Source organism: Podarcis bocagei (genome assembly GCF_964188305.1).
Source record: "Podarcis bocagei genome assembly, chromosome: 17".
NCBI classification, from domain to species: Eukaryota; Metazoa; Chordata; class Lepidosauria; order Squamata; family Lacertidae; genus Podarcis; species Podarcis bocagei.
The window spans coordinates 40,286,293-40,308,669 of NC_138143.1; the positions used below are offsets into that span (position 1 = coordinate 40,286,293).

The 22,377-nt window shown below is 48.2% G+C and overlaps 1 protein-coding gene across 1 annotated transcript; it reads left to right on the forward strand.

Moving 5' to 3' along the window:
* The first annotated feature begins 5,003 nt into the window (after positions 1-5,003).
* Positions 5,004-17,469, forward strand: TPI1 (triosephosphate isomerase 1). Its single transcript, XM_081177003.1, has 7 exons — positions 5,004-5,209; positions 12,386-12,509; positions 13,178-13,262; positions 13,390-13,522; positions 15,345-15,430; positions 15,592-15,679; positions 16,879-17,469. The coding sequence occupies exons 1-7, from the start codon at positions 5,098-5,100 to the stop codon at positions 16,995-16,997; spliced, it is 747 nt and encodes a 248-aa protein (XP_081033129.1). The 5' UTR covers positions 5,004-5,097; the 3' UTR covers positions 16,998-17,469.
* Positions 17,470-22,377: the final 4,908 nt, after the last annotated feature.

The following is a 22,377-nucleotide window of genomic DNA, read 5'->3' on the forward strand; positions in this document are numbered from 1 at the left end:
TGCTAGGTTGGCAGGAGCTGGGAACAAACAACAGGAGCTCACCCCGCCACGGGGATTCGAACTGCCGACCTTCCAATCGGCAAGTCCTAGGGTCTGGTTTAACCCACAGCGCCACCTGCATCCCAACTTACACTGTAGAGAGTAACAAAATGAATCTCAGTAGGGACAAAGTGAAGGCTCTGCTATCTATTGCTGTCATGCAGGCCTTGTATCTAAAGTGCTCATCACTTGTTTCCAGGGCCTTGTTGTATGAGCTGGTGGATCAATACAACTGCAGAGCAGAAACTGCCCTGTGGGGTGGGGGTTATGTCTCTGTAGTGGCATACAGAGGCCCTCCTGTACAGTATTTTCTGTGCCATCCCATCGGCTGGTTCTTTTAGTTCAGGCATATTATGACAGTCATTCGCTCAGTGTGAAAGGCGGAGGTTTGAAAGGACATCCTACTCTTAAATAGTTTTAAGTACAGTGGTAGCTCGGGTTACATATGCTTCAGGTTACAGCCTCCACTAACCCAGAAATAGTACCTCGGGTTAAGAACTTTACCTCAGGATGAGAACAGAAATCGTGCTCCGGCGGCGCGGCAGCAGCGGGAGGCCCCATTAGCTAAAGTGGTGCTTCAGGTTAAGAACAGTTTCCGGTTAAGAACGGACCTCCGGAAGGAATTAAGTACTTAACCCGAGGTACCACTGTACTAAATTTAGGTGTCTGGCTGGCAAAACAGGGGTTGCAGTTGGGGAGGCTTTCCCTTTACTTGTATAATAAATGCTGTATTGTTATAAATAGGCCCCATGCATAAAACAAAGTAGATTCCTCCCTATAGAGCAGATAAATACAGGAGCTAATGCCACATGAATTTTCTAAATGTTTATACTCTGCTAAATGAAATTCTTGAAGGTCAACATCAAAAAAACGAAGATCATGGCTACTGGTCCCATCACCTCCTGGCAAATAGAAGGGGAAGAAATGGAAGCAATGAGAAATTTTACTTTCTTGGGCTCCATGATCACTGCAGATGGTGACAGCAGCCACGAAATTAAAAGACGCATCTTAAAAAGCAGAGACATCACCTTTCCAACAAAGGTCCGTATAGTTAAAGCTCTGGTTTTCCCAGTAGCGATGTATGGAAGTGAGAGCTGGACCATAAAGAAGGCTGATCGCCGAAGAATTGATGCTTTTGAATTATGGTGCTGGAGGAGACTCTTGAGAGTCCCATGGACTGCAAGAAGATCCAACCTCTCCATTCTTAAGGAAATCAGCCCTGAGTGCTCACTGGAAGGACAGATCCTGAAGCTGAGACTCCAATACTTTAGCCACCTCATGAGAAGAGAAGACTCCCTGAAAAAGACCCTGATGTTGGGAAAGATGGAGGACAGAAGGAGAAGGGGACGACAGGATGAAATGGTTGGATAGTGTTCTCAAAGCTACCAGCATGAGTTTGACCAAACTGCGGGAGGCAGTGGAAAACAGGAGTGCCTGGCGTGCTCTGGTCCATGGGGTCACGAAGAGGCGGACATGACTAAACGACTAAACAACAACAACAAAATGAAATTCTGCACCAATGCAATCGAAACTCAATTCCAGAAAAAGCTGCAATTATGCAAACACAGCACATTTCTTCCATTCTTTTTAGTTTCCCCAACTTCTATGCTGTTCTGCACCATCTCTTCTGCCTCGGCCCTGCAAAACCAGGGGTGGTGAGCTATGCAGGAGTGGGAACACTTTCCAATCACTGGAAATTCATGCAGTCAGATAACCTTCTGAGGTTTCAGCAGGCATTGCAAATGCATTCAGTCAGATGTGCACAGACCTAAGCCCTAGAAATGTGCTCTCCTGCAACTGACCTGCTTTACTATGCTTCTAAAGCTACTCAGACTTACAGAGAAATAGTGTGGGCTGATCACCAAACTACTTTAACTGTGAAACCTGAATCCCTTTCTAAATGTCAAGGTATTTGCCAACTCATTGGTAGAACGGGCCCTATTACGCAACACCAGGCATTTTCCCATGTTTATGTTGGTGATGGGGATATTTGGGGAGAGTGCTGATCTGATCTGGAAAGGTTTTCCTTGTGGAAATGGTGTAGCTAGAATTGCAGGCTGTATGAAATGTTTTCATGACTCTGCACAGGGCAAGTGGGGCTTTATTGTGTTCCACATGTTGAGCAGGTGGGTGAAAGCTGCTCTTTTTATTCCAGGTTTTTCTTTTTCAAGGCTGCCCTGAGCTGAGATCAAAGTATGAAACAGTTGATGTGCTGGGCCCTGTTCCACAAATTGCCACACACGGGAAGAGAGCCTTCTAGAAGCCACTGTTTTATGTAAGACATTAAAACAACACGTTGTGCTGCTGGGCATTATCTTAGCAGTACAGAAGAAGGGGCAAATTACAGAAAGCTGGGGTTGAGGAAAAGGGGCATTGGCAAAGGTGAACATTAAAATAAACCCTTACTAACTTACCAATCAGGGATGCGGGTGGCGCTATGAGTTAAACCACAGAGCCTAGGATTTGCCGATCAGAAGGTCGGCGGTTCGAATCCCCGTGACTGGGTGAGCTCCCGTTGCTCGGTCCCAGCTCCTGCCAACCTAGCAGCTCGAAAGCACGTCAAAGTGCAAGTAGATAAATAGGTACCGCTCCGGCGGGAAGGTAAACGGCGTTTCCATGCGCTGCTCTGGTTCGCCAGAAGTGGCTTAGTCATGCTGGCCACATGACCCAGAAGCTGTACGCCGGCTCCTTCGGCCAGTAAAGCAAGATGAGTGCCGCGTCAGGGGCCCCTTTACCTTTAACTTACCAATTAATGCAGATCAGGCTTTCGTAGGCTGCTGTAAGTGCATATTTTAAACAAGTAACAGAACTCGTCTGCGCATTTCAATTACACATGTTGCTTGCAGAGCTGCTTAGAAAAAGGAAATGTTTTGCTAAACTAAAAGAGAAGCAGGGGGAGGGAGGTATTCTGCAGAATTACACAACTCCTGGTCCATCCTGGCTCCTTTCCAGAACCACACCTTACCTGTGAAGTCAGACTGTTGGTACACCTGGCTGAGTAATGCCCACTGACTGATAACAGCTCTGCTGGGAGCAGTGGCGTAGCGTGGGGGGTGCAGGGGGGCCGGCCGCACCAGGCGCAACATCTGGGGGGGGCGCACGCTCGCACTCATAGCTCTCTGCCCCCTGCTAAAATCCACAGGTTAGGGGGTGCAAATTACTTGCCTTGCCCCAGGTGCTGACAACCCACGCTATGCCACTGGCTGGGAGAGAGACAGAGAGAGGCCTACCTGGAATTTGGACCTGGGACATTATATTAAAGCAAGGAAAGCATGTATTTTTACCACTGAGCTACTGCCACCATTCCAAACATACTTCAGATCAGCTTCAGCTAACTTATTTTTAAACCAGCGCATCCCTGCACTCAGCTCTCACCTGTGGCTCCTAGAAGGTATCAGCATGTGACAGTGGCCACACCTTTGAATGGCTGGCTAAACCAGGTGAGGGGAACTGATGGGTCTCAAACCTTACGTGCATTAGTGGCTTATTCTGCCTGCAAAGACAGACTGGAAGATTGAGCAGACCAGACCAATAAGTGGGAACAATGGTCAAGAAGGCACTTTCTGCACATACTGTAAAGGGAAGTGATGGTCAAGTGGGGTTCGTCTACCTGGGAAGGTAGCCCACCTAGGAGAAGGAAAACTCTGATCCTAAACACCTGTTGCCTTGTGAGATATATTTGGGAGGAGAAATGGCTAAGGAGTAAACCCTACACAAATCCAGAGATGATGCCAAACGTATTGCTCGACTTCCCTGTGGACCCCATCAGTGAGGCTGAGAGGGGGGTCTTGTCTTCTGGCCAGCCCAAGACCTCCATCCACACTGCCCAGGCTTGTGTCCCAGGAAGGTCACTTTGGTGCCGTTAACACAGCAAAAGCAATGCAGGAAGCAGCAGTTATGAGTTATGGCTCTTTGCAGCCACAGTAGGGCACTGTGATTCTCCAGCGGTTTGACTTCACCCTCAGAGGCACACTCCATTGTTTCTTGAGACTGCAACTTCCAATCGTTCATGGAGATGTGGTTTCATTGTAAATATTAGAGACACAGGAGCCAACTCCTAGGGCCTGAGGTCTCTTCGCTCCCCCCTCCCCAATAAAATATTTGAGGGGACTGCCCTCCATGGGTGTAGCCAAGGGGGGCAAGGAAGGGAAGCTGCCCCCCATCAATAAAAATACTTAACTGCAGTTCTTCCCCTCCAACATAAAGTCTGCCCTCCTAACAAAAATTCTGGCTACACCTATTGCTCCCCCCTCAAGTTAATGGAGGGACGTGGGTGGTGCTGTGGTCTAAACCACAGAGCCTAGGGCTTGCCGATCAGAAGGTTGGCAGTTCGGATCCCCATGACGGGGTGAGCTCCCGTTGTAGGGCTTGCCTATCAGAAGGTCGGCGGTTCGAATCCCCGCGACGGAGTGAGCTCCCGTTGCTTGGTCCCTGCTCCTGCCAACCTAGCAGTTTGAAAGCATGTCAAAGTGCAAGTAGATAAATAGGTACCGCTCCAGTGGGAAGGTGCGCTGCTCTGGTTCGCCAGAAGCGGCTTAGTCCTGCTGGCCACATGACCCGGAAGCTGTACGCCGGCTCCCTTGGCCAATAAAGCGAGATGAGCGCCGCAACCCCAGAGTCGGCCACGACTGGACCTAATGGTCAGGGGTCCAAGTCAATGGGCATTGCCATTCAAATGCTGTTGTGTTTGGCAAGTCTTCCCTGCACCCCCCCTTTCATACTTTATTCAGTTTGGCACCCCTGATTATAGAAGACACAGAGGCACTTGATAAGTCTCTCTTCTTACATCACCGCCGGCAAAGAAATTATGCCAGCCAGTCAGCCAGCGCGCACGCGCCTCCTCTCCGCGCTCGCTCGCGGGTTCTATCGGGACATCAAAGGGGGCGGGTGAGAGGCGGGGCCCGCGTGACGTCACGGGGCCAGTGGGCGGGTCCCCCTCGCGCCCCTATAAAGAGGCCGGGGAAACGGCTGCGCCGCCGCTGCGCGCTCTGACCTTCGCAGTTCTCCTTCGCATCCCTCTAGGCGGGCGGCCCCGGGGCACCAACCACCACCGTCGTCATGTCGCCCAGGAAATTCTTCGTCGGCGGGAACTGGAAGATGAATGGCGACAAGAAGAGCCTCGGGGAGCTCATCCAGACTCTCAATGGCGCCAAGGTCCCCGCAGACACCGGTGAGCCGGGGGGTGCCCAGGTGGGGGGGGGAGGGGAAGCCCCGAAGGGGCGCGATCGGGCGCGCGCTTAGCCTTAGGGGAGGGCGAGCCCCCGCGCCCGGGTCTGCAGGCTCCCCGGAGGCGCTGGCAGGAGGCAAGCGGGGCCACCGGGGGCCACGTTTAGGATCGGGAACCGTCCGGGGGCGCACGCCCCGCCGAGCCCTGCCCGTCTCCCCTCTCGCGCCCCCTTCGCCAAAGGATAATTCACACCGATGAATTGGCGCAGGGGGAGAAACAATGTCGAGATGCCTGCGGTTGCCGGGGGTTGGTCTGGATGACCCTGCGGGGTCCCTTCCAGCTCTAGGAGTCTGCGATTAACGCGTTTAAGGCTTATCCGCAGCGGCCTCTAATGGGATGGAGCATGAGAAAGGGGAGCCGGTGAAGGAGGCCGGCCGGTTTCCCTGGCCCGCTCCATCCACCCCCTTCCTGGCTGCAGCGGTGCCTTTCCTAGGGGCTCGGGAAAGGGCGGGGGAGGCGCCCGGATGCCTGGGTCCCTCCCTCGCCCCCGCCGCGTGCTCGCCCGCACGTACTCCAGGGCCGCCTCTCCCGGCAGGCGAGCTGCCTTCCTTGTCTCTCTCTCTCCTTCTCTGGGCGTTTATAGAGGCTTGTCAGGAGGAAGGGAGCCGAAGAAGCCGCTGCGCCCCGGAAAGGAAACTTGCTACATACTTTCTTTTTTACTGCTTCTCTGTTTAACATCTTTCCGGCCGCGCAGAGAAAATAGGCTTTTCTTGCTACATTATTTCCTCGCCGGGAAATACTGCATTATTGTACTATAAAAGAAAGAAAGAAAGAAAAATCCTCGGGCGGAACGTGTCGGCAGGTTCAAAAGGCCGAAGAAATACTGTGGCGGGCAGTTCCGAGGGTGCTGTTCAACTTAAGTCTGATTCAGAGTAGAGCTGTTGAAATTAATGGAGTCATGGATGGGTTTTCCAGGGAGGCCAGCATAGAACAGCGGAGGCCTCAGCACAAGCTTAGAGCGAAGTTAATTGTTTCAATGCAAAGAGGATTAAAATACAAGTAGATTTTATATTACTAGTAAACGGGTCAAGTGCTGGTGATTTTGTACTGATAGTTGTGAGAGGAGCAGATTTACTCCTTGCAGAGCAGTTGTGTAAAGCACTGCCTGCACATTTTTGCCTTCTCTTTTTGACCTCTTTTTGAGAAAAATGAAAGGTTAAAAATCTTAGAATGCCCTTGAAGGAGCTTCTTCTCTCCCTGCAGTCTATTGTAAAAGGGCGACTAGGCCCACTATTAGTCACAGCTCAGCCCAGTCTACGGAAATCCATGTGTTCAGAGAGAGCCTGCCTACTAGTCAGGTGGCACAGAGTGCTTTGGGTGCTGTGTTAATGACCACCCACCCTACATTTAACTGGTGGCTTGCAGTGGATGAGAAGCCGGGAAATAATCTGACCAGTCCTCACAAGGGCCATGTAGCGGAAAGGGGATGCAGTTGAGGCCTGGTCTGCTGCAGAATTCTTTGTCTGAATGGGGCTGGCACAATGCCCAGTTCTCAGGCAGTGAGGCTAGCTAGCCCGTCCGCCTCTCTTGCTTTTGGTTGGCATGGTTGTGCCAGCGGGAGACTCTGCCTGCAGCATGGACTCCTTGCTCGCCAGCGATGGGGGCAAAGGGGATGCCTGGACCAAAATTTGGCCGGCAGATCCTTTTTGCTGTCCCTCTCGGGTTAGAAAAGGGCAAGGTGGGGGCATCCTGAAGAAATGTCAAAGGGTCTGGAGGAGAGGGTTCCTAAATATAGGTGGCGGCGCAGCTGCCTAAAAATACCAGCTACTGTACTTGGAGTTGGGAAACACTATCCCTGCAGCTTGCTAAAGGTCAGGAAATGGGCCTTCAGATGAACTATATGGGGGAAGGTTGATCTACTCAGTTGCCCCAGATATTCTGTCTCCTCCATATTATACGGCCTCCTCAGGATTCGAGCAGATCTGGGGTTACCTCCCTCTGTTGGAGATGCCACTGCAGTGTCCCCCATGCAGACTGCATCATGGAATTGTAGAGCTGGATGGGACCCGGAGTATCATCTAGTCCAACCCCCTGCAACTGCCCCATACGGGGATCAAACCTGCAACCTTGGTGTTATCAGCGTCGCGCTCCAACAAACTGAGCTATCCGGTTGTTGCTTTCTCTTACCCGTTATTTGCCAGCTGGCTAAGCAAGGCTTCTAGCCACAGAACAGCTTGTAAAAACAACCAGGATTATGTTGCTAGGTAAACGCTGGGCTGCCCGCACCCCAAAAGCCCCCTTTCTCAAGAAATAGTGTAGCAGTTCTTAAGATTATTGGTTATAGGGAATAGGTTTGCCCTTTACCCCATGGAGTCAGCTTTCAAGTTTCTGACCTTTGCAGCGCCCACAGCTCCACCCCACACACTTATTAGGTTTCCCTCCATCTTTATAACCTCTTATATGTCTATGAACATATGAGACTGCTTTGTCCTGAGTCAGGCTACTTGTCTAGTCCTATTTTGCTACCTGTTTTGACCAGCAGTGGCGACCCAGGATCCTGTGCAGAAAAAAGGCTTTTCCCACCCCAGTAAGATCTTTTTTAACTTGCAAGTGTTCTACCCCTGAGCTCCGGCTCCAGCCTGCAAAAACAAATTATAAGGCTCAAGTTTCTCCTGACCAGGGATCACCAAACTTTTTCAGCAGGGGACCTCCTGTCCACTGTCCCTCAGACCTTGTGGAGGCCCGGACTATATTTTGAAAAAATAATAATTCCTGTGCCCCACAAATAACCCAGAGATGCATTTTAAATAAAAGGACACATTCTACTCCTGTAAAAACATGCTGATTCCCAGACTGTCCGCAGGCCAGATTTGGAAGGCGATTGGGCCGGATCCGGCCCCCGGGTCTTAGTTTGCCTACCTGTGCTCTTGACCCTCAGGCAGATACTGTTTCAGGATTTGACCTGGCAGTGCAGAGCAAGAAGGGATTTTCCCCACCCAAGAAGGATGCTATTTGTACTGCCTTGAACCCAGATGTGGCTGGCACATCTGCTTCCCTGTGACCCCCCGTGATCACTGGTCAGGAACACTGGGATTTAAAGTCCAGCATTCAGAGGACTACTGCTTCCTCATCCCTGGTCAATAGGATAGGGTGGTTTTTTTTTTAATAAAAATAAATAAATCTATAATGGGAAATGACAGCCAATCTGTTTGCTGGTTAGCCTTCCTGAAGGTAACTTTTTAGACTGAGACATAAGATTTAGTGTAGATTTCCATTTTCTCAGTGAAAACTATTTGGAGGGAGTAGATGCATTTAACCTCATTGAAAAACTTACCAAAGCAACTCTTTTATTACCTGGGCTTTTTCAAGAGTATCTCAAAGATTCGGGTTGGGTTACAAATATATCCTTTGTCACTTTTCGCTCTTACAAAAGTAGGCCAGGCTGTATTATTTTGTGCAGCACCTCTAAGATTCAGCTCTTGGTATAAGATTTGGCCTGCATCTGAGAAGGGAAGTTCTTTTTGTATGGAAAGTCAAGGAGAGAGCATCTATTGTCACTCAGGCAGGCCATGTTCAAGTGAGGCGAAATTTCGTTGCTGAAAGCCTTTGACATCCTCTCTTCGCATTTGTAAATTTAAAGATAAACAAAAGAGCATGTAAGTGTTAAGCAAAGAGGAAAATTGCCAAAAATGTCACTCCTTCCTTTCTTCTCCCCCCTTACTAACCTAGTAGTTTCAATGACCTAAGGCTCCTTCCAGAAAACCCCCTAAAATACGTTCATCTCCTTTCCCCCATCTGGCATGAAGATGCATTTTTAGAAATCACTTAGCAACTTTAGGACAATCTCTTCCTGGTTGGCACCCTGTAAAATCTATTAACACCCAGTCACTATCAGGAAGACAGGATTTGCAGCCTTTGTCTTTGTTGATTTTAAGCCCAACTTTTTTATTTCCAAAAAGATGCCATTTTCCCCTCACAGAAACTCCTGTGGACTCTGCTCTCCACTCCTTCCCATCAGCTGCCCAAACCCTTACCTGTCTTCTGTTCTGAAACCCAACCAGGTCCCCATTTCTAGGGAAGGTAAAGGAACCCTGACCATTAGGTCCAGTCGTGGCCGGCTCTGGGGTTGCGGCGCTCATCTCGCTTTGCTGGCCGAGGGAGCCGGCATACATGTGGCCAGCATGACTAAGCCGCTTCTGGCGAACCAGAGCAGCGCACGGAAATGTCGTTTACCTTCCCGCCAGAGCAGTACCTATTTATCTACTTGCACTTGATGTGCTTTCGAACTGCTAGGTTGGCAGGAGCAGGGACTGAGCAATGGGAGCTCACCCACCGGAGCAGTACCTATTTATCTACTTGCACTTTGACGTGCTTTTGAACTGCTAGGTTGGCAGGAGCAGGGACCGAGCAACGGGAGCTCACCCTGTTGCGGGGATTCGAACCGCCGACCTTCTGATCGGCAAGTCCTAGGCTCTGTGGTTTAACCCACAGCACCACCCGCGTCCCATTTCTAGGGAAACCTACGCTCTTTCTTCCCCTTGCTGTGCACTTGTTTTCTCTTTAGTTTCCTCACCCCCAAATGCAACCCCCCCATGGAACTTTTACTTCTCTAGCAATGCTCCCCACCCAAGTCTTGCAATTGCCTATTCTAATTCTCACATTGGGACGCGGGTGGCGCTGTGGGTAAAACCTCAGTGCCTAGGACTTGCCGATTGCATGGTCGGCTGTTCGAATCCCCGCGGCGGGGTGAGCTCCCGTCGTTTGGTCCCTGCTCCTGCCCACCTAGCAGTTCGAAAGCACCCCTAAGTGCAAGTAGATAAATAGGGACCGCTTTATAGCGTGATGGTAAACGGCGTTTCCGTGCGCTGCGCTGGTGCTGGCTCGCCGGAGCAGCTTCATTACGCTGGCCACGTGACCCGGAAGTGTCTTCGGACAGTGCTGGCCCCCGGCCTCTTAAGCAAGATGAGCACGCAACCCCAGAGTCGGACACGACTGGCCCGTACGGGCAGGGGTACCTTTACCTTTACCTTTTAATTCTCGCATTAAAACTTCCCCCAGGCTCCACAAAATCACTATGCAAATACCATTCCAACTTCCCCTTCTCTTTTTAAAAACAATTTGCCCTTGTTGCATTCATTTTCCTTCAGGTGCCACCTTAACACCTTAAGCCAAATCTCCCCTTTCACCTCATTTCAGCCAAATTCTTTCTCTCTCTCTCTCCCCCCCCCCACTTTCCACAGACCAATTGTCCTACACTCTAGTGTGTTTTCAGGTCTGCTTTTAGAACTGATAGCTTTAACCCTCCAAATTAGACTATTGTTCAAATGCTACCAGGTATGATAAAGGTCCTTTGAAGACAATAAAATCACTTTTGATTGTGTTCTCCCTGTCAACTCTTGGAGCGCTGAATTCTGAGGTGCATTCACAATTGATCATGAAAGGGGGAAGTCAGACTGAATGTGAGATGTGCAAGCAGCACACTTAATAATGGCCATCAGTGTGCTGTGGGGATTGTGCATAGTGCTGTGGCGCCATCAAGAGAGAGGGCCACAGTGTTTGAAACAGGGTGGATTTGATTTAAATCAAACCAATTTAAATCACCATTTAGGCAACAAGACTCATTCTTGCTGGTATAATCTTAATATTTACAACCAGATGAAGGTTTCATTTTTTGGAATAATACATTTTCAGAGTAGTTTTTTACAGTTATATCAAAAATTACTGATTTGGTTATACTATTAGAAATACACAGACAGATAATTGTGAGATTATTGTGAGGTTTAATCAGCTAACTGTTTATATTTGGACAACTTTTCTGCTGTGTTTTATTGGAAGGAGAAAAACAATCATTTCCTTAATAACAATTTAAACAATTTGTTTAACTAAAACAATAACATTATAGCATATGTATACATTTTTTGTTAACTGAGGTGGTTAAACAATTTTTAAAAAACCACAGACTGAGTTTTAGCACACATGAAAAACTTAACAAATCCTTATTTCCTGATGAATAGCTTTTGGAGTATAATGTAACTTAAATAGAAAACTATCTTTAGAAGTATTTTTTCTCCAAAAGCATTTTATTTAAAAAATCCGATTTAAATTTTCTGAAAATACAATTATTTTTTTTAATTTTTAATCATTGATTTTTATCCACTCTGGTTTGAAATTAGCCAGGCACATTTTGCATCTGACTTTCAACCACTTGCTGCGACCAAGTGAAGATGTCTGGGTGCCAGGATGACGCCTGACACCTCGACCATCTGGTGGCGCGACCCTGGGGATCCTTGGATCTGGACTGCTTCCACACACTAATGCCCCATCCTGTAGTGGTGGCATCAGTTATATTTTATCTGCATGGAATGAATTTCTCGAGTCAATTTGCTTTTCCTGTGCAGCCTGAGCAGGAGCAGTCACGATTAAGAAAAAGAGTTCGGAATAGGCCGATATACATGTGGACTCTTCTTCTTTGAAGTTCTTAGCCTAGCTCACAATTGTCATCTGAACTAGCCAGATGTTTAACAGAGAATCAATCGCAGTCAGTCCATCCTTTGAAAAACAAGACTTTAGAGTTGTCTTGCCCCCAAAATATAAACTAGAGTAGACATTCCGTTTTGGCAACTGCAACCTTGGTTTTAAGGAACCATTTGCTGCCTAGCTTATATACAGTGGTACCTCGGGATGCAAACGGGATCTGTTCCGGAGCCCCGTTCACATCCTGAATAGAACGTAAGACACATCTGTGCGTGCGTGGGTCGCGTTTTGCCACTTCCGCACATGCGCGTGATGTCATTTTGAGCGTATGCGCGAGCGTCGAAACCCGGAAGTAATGTGCTCCATTACTTCCGGGTTTCACCGCTTGTGCATGCGCAGACACTCAAAATGGCGTTGTTCCGTGGCAACCCAAAAGCGCTCAACCTGAAGCACATTCAACCCGAGGTATGACTGTATATCTGAGTTTCTAACACTGGGGAAGGGGAGATTGGTGGTGGAAGGGAAGGTTTATTTACCCATGGTTACCCTCTGAACCTCATGGCACGACCAGCAGAGTTGACCCACAAGTGTGTTGTGTCCAGCACCCGAAGAGTGAGTTGGCCTTGGGGTGGGAACAGTCTGTAGCCCAGAGACTCTGTGGGGTGCCTGCTTCATCCTAGACACTTTTCTCTCTCTCGTCCCCAGAGGTCGTTTGTGGTGCCCCCTCCATCTACCTCGACTTTGCCCGCCAAAAGCTCGATGCCAAGATCGGTGTGGCCGCCCAGAATTGTTACAAGGTGCCTAAGGGAGCTTTCACAGGAGAGATCAGGTTAGTCTGCTGGGACTCTGGGGCCACAAAGAACCGGCATTCCTTTAGCGAAGTGTAATTTTTAAAAAGTAAATAAGGATTTGGTTTGCACCCCGTGGCAGAACAGATGGCACAATTTCTTTCCTGGTCTGCCCTGCAGAGGACCTTAAGTCCATGAATAACCATAGTTTAGAGGTCCCAGGCCCTAAGGAAGTCAGACTATCCTCCACCAGGACCAGGGCCTTCTCAGTGTTGGCTCCGACCTGGTGGAACGCTCTGTCCCATGAGACTAGGGCCCTTCAGGATTTAATTTCCTTTCATCGGGCCTGTAAGAGAGCTATTCCGCCTGGCCTTTAGTTTGAATTCAGCCTGATCTTTTATTTCCCTTCTCTTCTCTTCCCTCCCCTCCCCTTTTATGAAAATCACCCACTCTAAGACCCCACAGCAAATTCTCCCCTGGTCTCCTCGCTGGCCCAAGTAGGATCAATTCAGCCACCTAGCCCTGGGGATTATCTAATTGATTTCTGAATTTTATTGTTATTCATGTTTTTATACCATATTTTATGCTGCTTTTATAATTAAGTGTTTTAAAGTGTTTTAAATTTGTTGTTAGCCGCCCTGAGCCCAGTTTTTGAACCGGGAAGGGCGGGGTATAAATAAAAATTTATTATTATTTCCTTCTGTTTCAGCCCAGCCATGATAAAGGATGTTGGCGTCACCTGGGTGATTTTGGGACACTCTGAGAGGAGGCATGTCTTTGGCGAGTCTGACGAGGTGGGTGATCTAGTAGATTTCTTTCCCTCCGCCATCGCTGGGCTGGGAATCACCTGCAGCAAGGAGGTGTGTGGAGATGGTATAGTTTGTATGGGACTCTGAAGCTGTCCTCCTTCCCCTTTTCCAGCTCATTGGGCAGAAGGTGGCGCACGCCTTGGCTGAGGGTCTGGGCGTCATCGCCTGCATTGGGGAAAAGCTGGACGAGCGAGAGGCTGGCATCACTGAGAAAGTGGTATTTGAGCAGACCAAGGCTATTGCTGGTAAGAGGGGACTGGGGAATGTGCAGAAGCTTCCTTGGGTTTCAGGTGAGGGGAGAGAAATGCTTTGCTTTGAAATAATGGGGCAAAACGTTTGGTAATAGATCACATTGGCCGAGATGACAGGCAGAATCCACGACCAACGAATAGAGACGGTGGAAGAAGAATGGAGAAAATTTAAAAGTTATCTTAAGGACTATTATAAACTTAATGAATGTTAAAGTGTTGTGGTTCTCAGAAACAAAGGGATACAGTGATACAAGGTCAGAATATGGAGAGGACTAAGATGACAGAGGTTGGAAAGTAACAATTGGGAGTTGCTATAAAATTATGGACATTGGGATGCAGAAAGGGGGGGTATGGGGAAGTCCGAGAAAAGAGGTTTATGAAAATAGGTGATGAAACTATACATGTATGTTTGTCCTTTTAAGTGTTTGTTTGTTTTCTAAAATTTTGTAAAACCAATAAAAATTTTATAAAAAAAAAAAAAAACGTTTGGTAATAGATCATTCAGTAGGCAGGAAATGCCATGTACACTAGTGGCCAAAACCTTTTGGGGAAAGTGTGTTTTTGAGATTTGATGGCTCATAATACCGTTTTATTTTATTTTAGTAATACCATAAAATTATATATAAATGGAAAGGTACCGTATTTTTCGCTTTATAGGACGCACCGGACCACAAGACACACCTAGGGTTTTTTTTTGGGGGGGGGGGGGAATCAAGAAAAAAAATCTTATTTCCACCCCCCAGCCCCAAAGAGCAGCAGACAGGCTGTGTGCAGCCTGTCTGCTTCTCCCAGAGCTTCTGGGGCTGTCAGTGGAAGCCTGGGTCCCCCCCCCCGCCCAGCCCCAAAGAGCAAAGAAGCCAAGACAGCGAGTGGGATCCATCCCGCTGGCTGTCTTGGCTTCCTCTTTAGCCGCGGGGCTGGGACCCCAGCCCCAGAACAGGTCGGGGAGCGGCGGTCCCTTCTCCCTCCTGGGGAAAAGCCCGCAAGAGCCACACGAAGCTTGTGTGCGGCTCTTGGGGGCTTTTCCTGCCTGCCTCCCCCCCTGCATTTGCTCCATAGGATGCACAGACTTTTCCCCTTAGTTTTTAAAAGGGGGAAAGTGCGTCCTATGGAGCTAAAAATACGGTAATTTAATGAAGAATGCAATGCAACAAAGCTTGTTCAGTTGTCTGTATTTAGCAAAAGTTAGAGCCAAATAACCAGAAAAAGGAAGCACAACTTGCTTACAGTAAATGCGTGCTCAGAGGTCCTCAAAGTTCTGGATAGCACTAACTTTTAAGTGGCCCACGTTTTCTCTCATCACTTTGGCTTCTGGATACATTACTCCAAAACCTGAGCCCTATGCAGGCATTTGTCCTCATGTGCTCTGTATCATGGTTTTTTTTTGGGGGGGGGAGGGGTGCACATTCAGGCCTCGTTTGCTCCCCCCCCCCCCGCATGCACTGAAGCCGAAGGTCTCCAGCTGGGAATCTGCTCTGCTCATGGAGGCTTCCAGCTTTATTTCGAATCCCTCTCAGTCAGCAGAGCATGAGACTTTTAATCTCAGGTTGTGGGTTCGAGTCTCACGCTGTGCAAAATATTGGTGCATTGCAAGGGGTTGGACTAGATGACCCTTGGGACCCCTTCCAACTCTACAATTCTGAAGTTCTACCCTCATAACTTGATGGGAAATTTAGAGATGTCTAATCTTTGTGCTCCCCCCCCCCCGGCAACTGCCATCTAACTATACATGCTCTTCCCAATAGGTCAAATTATGCCTGACTACCTCCCCCCCAACCCCCCCCCAATGCTCACTGTCCCCCTCTCTTGTCCCCAGATAACGTGAAGGACTGGAGCAAAGTGGTTCTTGCCTATGAGCCAGTTTGGGCCATTGGGACTGGTAAAACTGCAACTCCTCAACAGGTACGGATGTGCTTAGCAAGAACCGTGTTCCCAAATCTAGTTTCCCTTTGGAGGTGGTCTTGGCATCAGAGGATGGGGGGATATCCCTGAGCCCCACTCTGAGACTCTGGACCGATGGCCTTTAGCTTGCTGTGAGTAACACGATTCTTGCCTTTTGTTAGGCTCAGGAGGTTCACGAGAAGCTGAGGGGCTGGCTGAAGAGTCACGTGTCCGATGCTGTTGCACAGTCGACTCGCATCATCTACGGAGGTAAACGGAGCCCTCCCCAGTTCGCAAAGCAAGTGTGGCAAGAGTTTGCCCTTTCCCCCTATTGATCGCACAGCAAACATCCTGTTTCAGATGTGTGCCTGTCAAACAGAATCTCAAAGGGGCACAAAGTTAATTTGCGTGTTCCTTAGTTCCTTAGCTGCGCAGGCTGCAGTAGGGCCAGTTCAGGCCACAAGAACTCCTCAGCAGATATGGATGTGGGTAGGGCGGAAAGTGTTGCCCAAATTCACTTCCCTTTTCTAAGAGATGGTTCGTACTGGAGAAAGGAAAATGTCTTAAGCGCTGAGCTCTCCTTTGTAGGCTTTTGGTAAGGATTTGCCAAGGACAATCCTTGAACTGAATAATGAAACACTGGCAATTAAAATTAAAGGAACCGCAGTTCAAGCGCAGAAGCTGCGTCCATCTTCTCACAGCTTGCCATGGAGAATGGCAGTTTTAATTTGGGAGGGATGGTCAGGCCTATGGAACCGCCTCCTCAAACTGCCACCCCAACGTAGCTGTTGGCGAGCAGCAAGCTTTCTGTGTGGTTTTTAGATAGCACGTTTTCATGACCAGATTGACCCTGCTGCCAACACTAAGGTAGGCATAGAAACTTTAAAAGAAAACGTGAAGAGAGTTCATCTGGAAAGACATAATTTAGTTGCAGATAAGTGTCTTGTGAGGCGCTGCGGATGTGGGTTAGAAGAAGGGTTTTCTTAAAAGGCAAGGTGGAGTAGCATTTATATGCTACTTGCTTGTGGTGAAACCTCCACAAACAGTTTGCAGTGGTTTGATCCAATAGTCAGCCTAGCTAGTACATGTAATCGTGCTACCTAATTATGAAAGCATGTGTGCTCTGAGAGGAGACAATTCAGAGCAGAGAAGCAAGGAGAAGAGGTGGGCATTAACCCTCCACCTGCCTACATTGCTCCAAGGTATATGTGTTTGTGCGCGCACAATTTTATTACAGCAGAAAAGCTGGACAGGATTAAGGACTCCTGCCACCCCTCCACATTATCTTTCCCAGAGTAGTTTTGCTTTTGAAAGGCACTGTGAGGAGGTAGCAGAATTAGCCTTGGAAAAGCCATGTAGCCAAAGACATTGTGTGTGTTTTTGGTCCTTATCTGCTGTGTGGTTTGTCCTCCCTCCTTGGGCATTTTTTAAATTTTAAAAAAAATAATGGGGATTGTAATCCTTTGCAGGTTCCGTCACTGGCCCCACCTGCAAAGAACTGGCATCCCAGCACGACGTGGACGGCTTCCTCGTCGGCGGGGCTTCCCTCAAGCCTGAATTCGTAGACATCATCAACGCAAAACACTGAAAGCTGCTGCTCGGCGTTCGAAGTGAGGGGGTGCAGTTCATCGCGGGCGGAAGACACGGCACTGTAGAAACCTACGCCCACCCTCTGCACTTGGGTCACACGAACTGCCCTTCAAGTCCCCGCTCCCATACTTTGCTGTTAATTGTCCCACACTGCTGCTAAACACAACGGTTGCCAAGGCAATTCCTGGTTAGCTGGATCTTTTGTGCAAGCAGACCTTTGTTTACTTCCCCCTGTGGTGGAGGGACAGGCCTTCCTGCCTTGCTCTTCTCCCTGTAAGCTAGACAGAGGCCTGTTTTTTTCTGATCAATGTCTAGTTTCGCTGCCTTGCTGAGGAACAGGGTCTCTTGCCTCTCGCTTCAGCCGAGTCGGAGTCTTTACCCAGTGGCTTGTGTTGTGTGTAAGATGTGCGTCCGTACTGTGTCCCACCCCCTAAGCCAACAACGAACAGAAATAAAGAAAGGGAAACGAACGTAAGGCTCTGAAATCTGTTGCCACAACTACAGTGTAGCCTGCAAGATAAATTATTGTTAATTCTTATTTTTATTATTATCATTTACACCCCACCCATCTGGCTGGGTTTTCCCAGCCACTCTGGGTGGCTCCCAATGGAATATTAAAAATACAGTAAAACATCAGCCATTAAAAACTTCCCTAAACAGGGCTGCCTTCAGATGTCTTCTAAAAGTCAGATAGTTGTTTATTTCCTTGACATCTGATGGAAGGATGTTCCACAGGGCGGGTGCCACTACTGAGAAGGCCCTCTGCCTGGTTCCCTGTAACCTCACTTCTCACAATGAGGGAACTGCCAGAAGGCCCTCGGAGCTGGAGCTCAGTCTCTGGGCTGAACGATGGGGGTGGAGACGCTCCTTCAGGTATACTGGGCCAGAGACCATTTTGCTTCACTGTCAAGTTATCCTGCGTTTCCCTTTAGCACTGATGTTCATGATTTGTTGGTGGGCCATGAGCTGCTTCTGATCCTCTGCCAGGCAGGCTCACTTTGAGTCATACGGAGGAGAACGTGGTGGGGAACTTATCCAGGCCTCAAGATTTTCACATAATATTTTGAGAGACATTAGTCTCATTTTCACAGTGTCTGAAGCTAGGAGTGAAAATGTATGGGAGGGGGCAAGAATTAAGAGTGATGTTTATTGGCTGGAGAGCTTTTGCCAGCCGCTCCACTCCCCACCACAAAAAATACAGGGAAGGAAAACTTTGGCTTTCATAATTTCAAAGCAAGCTGCCATGTGCAGCTTGGGTCAAGTCTATCCCTACGTCCATACCTTTCAGAGGTGAGCAGAGCTGACTGCTGCATAAACCAGAGAATGCAGCATAGAAAAATGAAGGCAAACACATTTTAGCTGAAATGAATGAGGGGCAGGGTGGACCGGGGTGGGGTGGGGTGTTAAGGCAAGATTGATAACACTGGTTTTAATGAATCAGTATCCTTGGCATGCCTGAAGCCATATAAACTACATTTTAGAAGTTAATTTCTCATTAAAGCTCCCACGTGAAATGGGAGTGATTTCTGGTTAGAAGCAGGCCATCTTAAATTCCACATCTGTCAAGGCAGGTGGTTTAGGGGGCATCGCTTGCAAAAAAAGGGCTGGATTTTATGCACCACGGAGGAATGATTGTTATAATTGGGAAGAATCGTTTATTCTTGGTCAACGCAATTATCAAAAAATTGAGCTTTCCGCAGGGGAAAATATAACATTGAACACACAAAAATGTTCGCTGGATGCTGAAGCTATATTTCACCACTATATTGCAGGGTCGTTTTCTTTGTCTGAACCAGGTAGATAAAAAATATGGTTGCTGGACTGCTGTTCACATACTACACGATAATTTAATTTACATTTGCTATATATACCTACAGATGGGGAGGGTGGCATCACTTCTATACACTGTCTCCCTTAGCCCTTACCGAGATGTAACCACATAATCTATGCAGCACTATTGAAGGAAACTCTGATCCTAAACTTCCACTGCCTTGTGGTCAGGCTTCCAGAAGAAAAGTCCATGCCCACTGTCTTTCAGGACATCTTCCGCAGAAGAAAAGTCTCAGGAGTAAGCCCTATGCAAATCTTGAGTGGAGTCCCTAACACAGCTGGATGGTGCCTTGTACGCCTCCTTCCAGCAGTTCCTGGAGCCAAGCTTGTGCCAAACATATTGCTCTGCTTTCCTTTAGACCCCATCAGCGAGGCCGAGAGGGGGGTCTTGAAGTCTGGGCAGCCCAGGGTCTCCATTCACACTGCCCAGGCATGTGTCCCAGGGAGGTCACTTCAGTGCTGCTAACATAGCAAAAACAACATAGGCGGCAGCAGTTAGGAGTTGACAGTCTCTGCAGCCACAGCAGGCACTGTGATTCAGCAGTTTGATCTCACCCCCAAAGGGGGTGTCACTTGAGGCAGATGGATGCCAACAGATATTGATGCAGAATTTCATAAGCAAACAAGGCATAACTTTGCCCCTTAGGAGCTTGCAGTCTTAAATTGTACGCTTGGTATTTTCAAAACAAAAAACCTTTCAAGATGTGGGTTGCCTGGCTGAGCCTTCTCCTTTCACTTCAGTTTCCTAGCGTGATTGCTCAGCAGACTACCTTGGGAAAGGGTTTCCTGCTATACCCTTTTCTCATTCATAAGGTTGCCGTTGGCTCCATCATTTCAGCAGCCCACTGTAAAACTTGATTAAGGTAGGTAACTGGTACTGGAGCCTGACAAACTGGTGCACTTCAGGGTTATTGTGCTTTTTGCTATTGACCGTGCACCTCTTCAGCAGAATTTCCTAAGCTGGTGGCCACCGGATAATTTTGGACTACAACTCCCATCATCTCGGACCATTGGCTGAGGCTGATGGGAGCTGGAGTCCAGCAACCTTTGGAAAGTGCCAGGTTGAAGAAAGCAGCCTTACGGAGACCCACAAGGCTCTGTCCTGCCTGCCAGAGTCCTCTCTCTACCTCCATAGCTCATCCTCCCCTGGCAAAGGAAAACCTGCTGGCATCTGTCTCAAGGGACAACGGACAAGTGCCATTGGGGATACAGTCAAATCCAGCGGAGAGTGATGGCACCTGCTGTAGCTGTAGAGACCGATATGGGAGAGGCATGTTTTGTTGCAGGTAGGGCAGAGGAAGGTCTGCAGACGCATCAAGGCGTTCCTCCTCTCTGTGCTCCTCCCAGCAGTCATTCCTCCTGTGGGCACTGCTATGGATGCACAACTTGGCTGCCTGTCTGCAGGCATCTGAAAGAGATTCCCATGTTGCCAGCCTTCATGTCACATTTGCAGACATCTTTGTAGCGCATAGTTGGCCTGCCATCGTGCCTGGTACCTAAAGCCAGCTCCCTGTAAAGCACATCTTTGGGGGTCCTGTCGTCTTCCATTCTGTGGACATGACCACAGAAGCAGTAACCCAAGTCGCTCTGAACATAGTCAGGGTGTGATTCTCCCCGCAGTGCAAAGTTAACCCGTAAACCATATCTCCCAGACCAGCAGTTTCTTTGCTATTTTGCTTTATATAAAAAGGCAAATAATATAATGGCGTTTCTGCTGGATCTGTTAAAGCAACAGAGAATGCAGAGCAAAATTTGGTGGGGGAGGAAGTGCTTTGTCATTTTGGCCACCCAAAAATTGTTGATAGCCTGTCTTAGAGCTCCCTCACGTGGTCAATTCTGTTGTTGTTTAGTCGTTTAGTTGTGTCCGACTCTTGGTGACCCCCTGGATCAGAGCACGCCAGGCACTCCTGTCTTCCACTGCCTCCAGCAGTTTGGTCAAACTCATGCTGGTAGCTTCGAGAACACTGTCCCACCATCTTGTCCTCTGTCGTCCCCTTCTCCTTGTGCCCTCCATCTTTCCCAACATCAGTTTATTTTCCAGGGAGTCTTCTCTTCTCCTGAGGTGGCCAAAGTCTTGGAGCCTCAGCTTCAGGATCTGTCCTTCCAGTCAGCACTCAGGGCTGATTTCCTTCAGAATGGAGAGGTTTGATCTTCTTGCAGTCCATGGGACTCTCAAGAGTCTCCTCCAGCACCATAATTCAAAAGCATCCATTCTTCGGCGATCAGCCTTCATTATGGTCCAGCTCTCACTTCCATACATCACTACTGGGAAAACCATGGCTTGAACTATACGGACTATACGAAAAAAAGAAAACAATGCAAAGATTTATTCACATCTCATTATTTCAAATGCTCAAATAAATTATAAAACACACATATATACACTGTTGCAAATTATTGCAAGTAATTCATGAAAATGGGATCAACTTTGGGGTGACAAAAGCACAACTCTGCTTGCACCAAGGTAATAAAATACACACCTGTAAATCTCAGGAACATTAAAGATAAAGTATTAGTGCATAGCTCTCATAGAACGAATATTCACCCAAAATTATGATGGCTGGATGCATTCAACCTGTTCCTCTATCTGCACCATTAAATCACAAATATAAGACAAGGTCTAGTTCAAATAATTCAGAAGCTTTCCAGTGGTAGTACAGGGGAAACCTACTTAGCAATGTTGTTGGGGATCACTACTTCCCAAGCCAGCAGAGCCAATGTATCTCTCTTCATCCAGCCCACCAGTAATGTAATAAGATGGGGAATAGTTTAATTCAATCAATCCTGCCCTTGATATAGGCCTGGATTCAACTAAACAGTTGTGCCAGTGGGACCCAGTGCAACAGGTCCCGCCAGCATAATGGGGCTTTCTCCCCTCTCCTCCCCCCTGTGCAACCCCCCCCCCCATATTAGCTCTTGGAGGGAGGGTCAAAAGAACCCCCAGAACAGCACAGAAGGGGAGGAGAAGGGACGTCTTCTATCTGGCAAGCATAAGTGCTTGCATTGACCAGCATGGTCAGAATGACGCAATGTTGAATTCCTCCCAGAAAGCTAAAGCTATGCTTTTAAAAAATAAAATAAAATATATTGACAGCCACAGATTGACAGATTACATTGCTACACAGATAAGGGACATGAGGCCTTGGACTTAAGTCCAGCTAGCACCATGCTGGCAGCCGGCACACACTCTCAGCTGAAGCTAGGGCAGAGTTCACAGAGGAAGAGAGTCTGAGTTGAGCATTTCCCAATGGGATATTTATTTATTGTATTGTATTGTACAGCAGCCACGAAATTAAAAGACGCCTGCTTCTTGGGAGAAAAGCAATGACAAACCTAGACAGCATCTTAAAAAGCAGAGACATCACCTTGCCAACAAAGGTCCATATAGTTCAAGCTCTGGTTTTCCCAGTCGTGATGTATGGAAGTGAGAGCTGGACCATAAAGAAGGCTGATGGCCGAAGAATTGATGCTTTTGAATTCTGGTGCTGGAGAAGACTCTTGAGAGCCCCATGGACTGCAAGAAGATCAAACCTATCCATTCTTAAGGA

Bases quoted from the DNA above. Each gene is read 5' to 3' on its own strand.
- TPI1 (XM_081177003.1), top strand. From the start codon at position 5,098: ATGTCGCCCAGGAAATTCTTCGTCGGCGGGAACTGGAAGATGAATGGC. The intron at 5,210-12,385 runs GTGAGCCGGGGG...TCTCGTCCCCAG, and splicing joins CAAGGTCCCCGCAGACACCG to AGGTCGTTTGTGGTGCCCCC. The intron at 13,263-13,389 runs GTGGGTGATCTA...CCCCTTTTCCAG, and splicing joins TCTTTGGCGAGTCTGACGAG to CTCATTGGGCAGAAGGTGGC.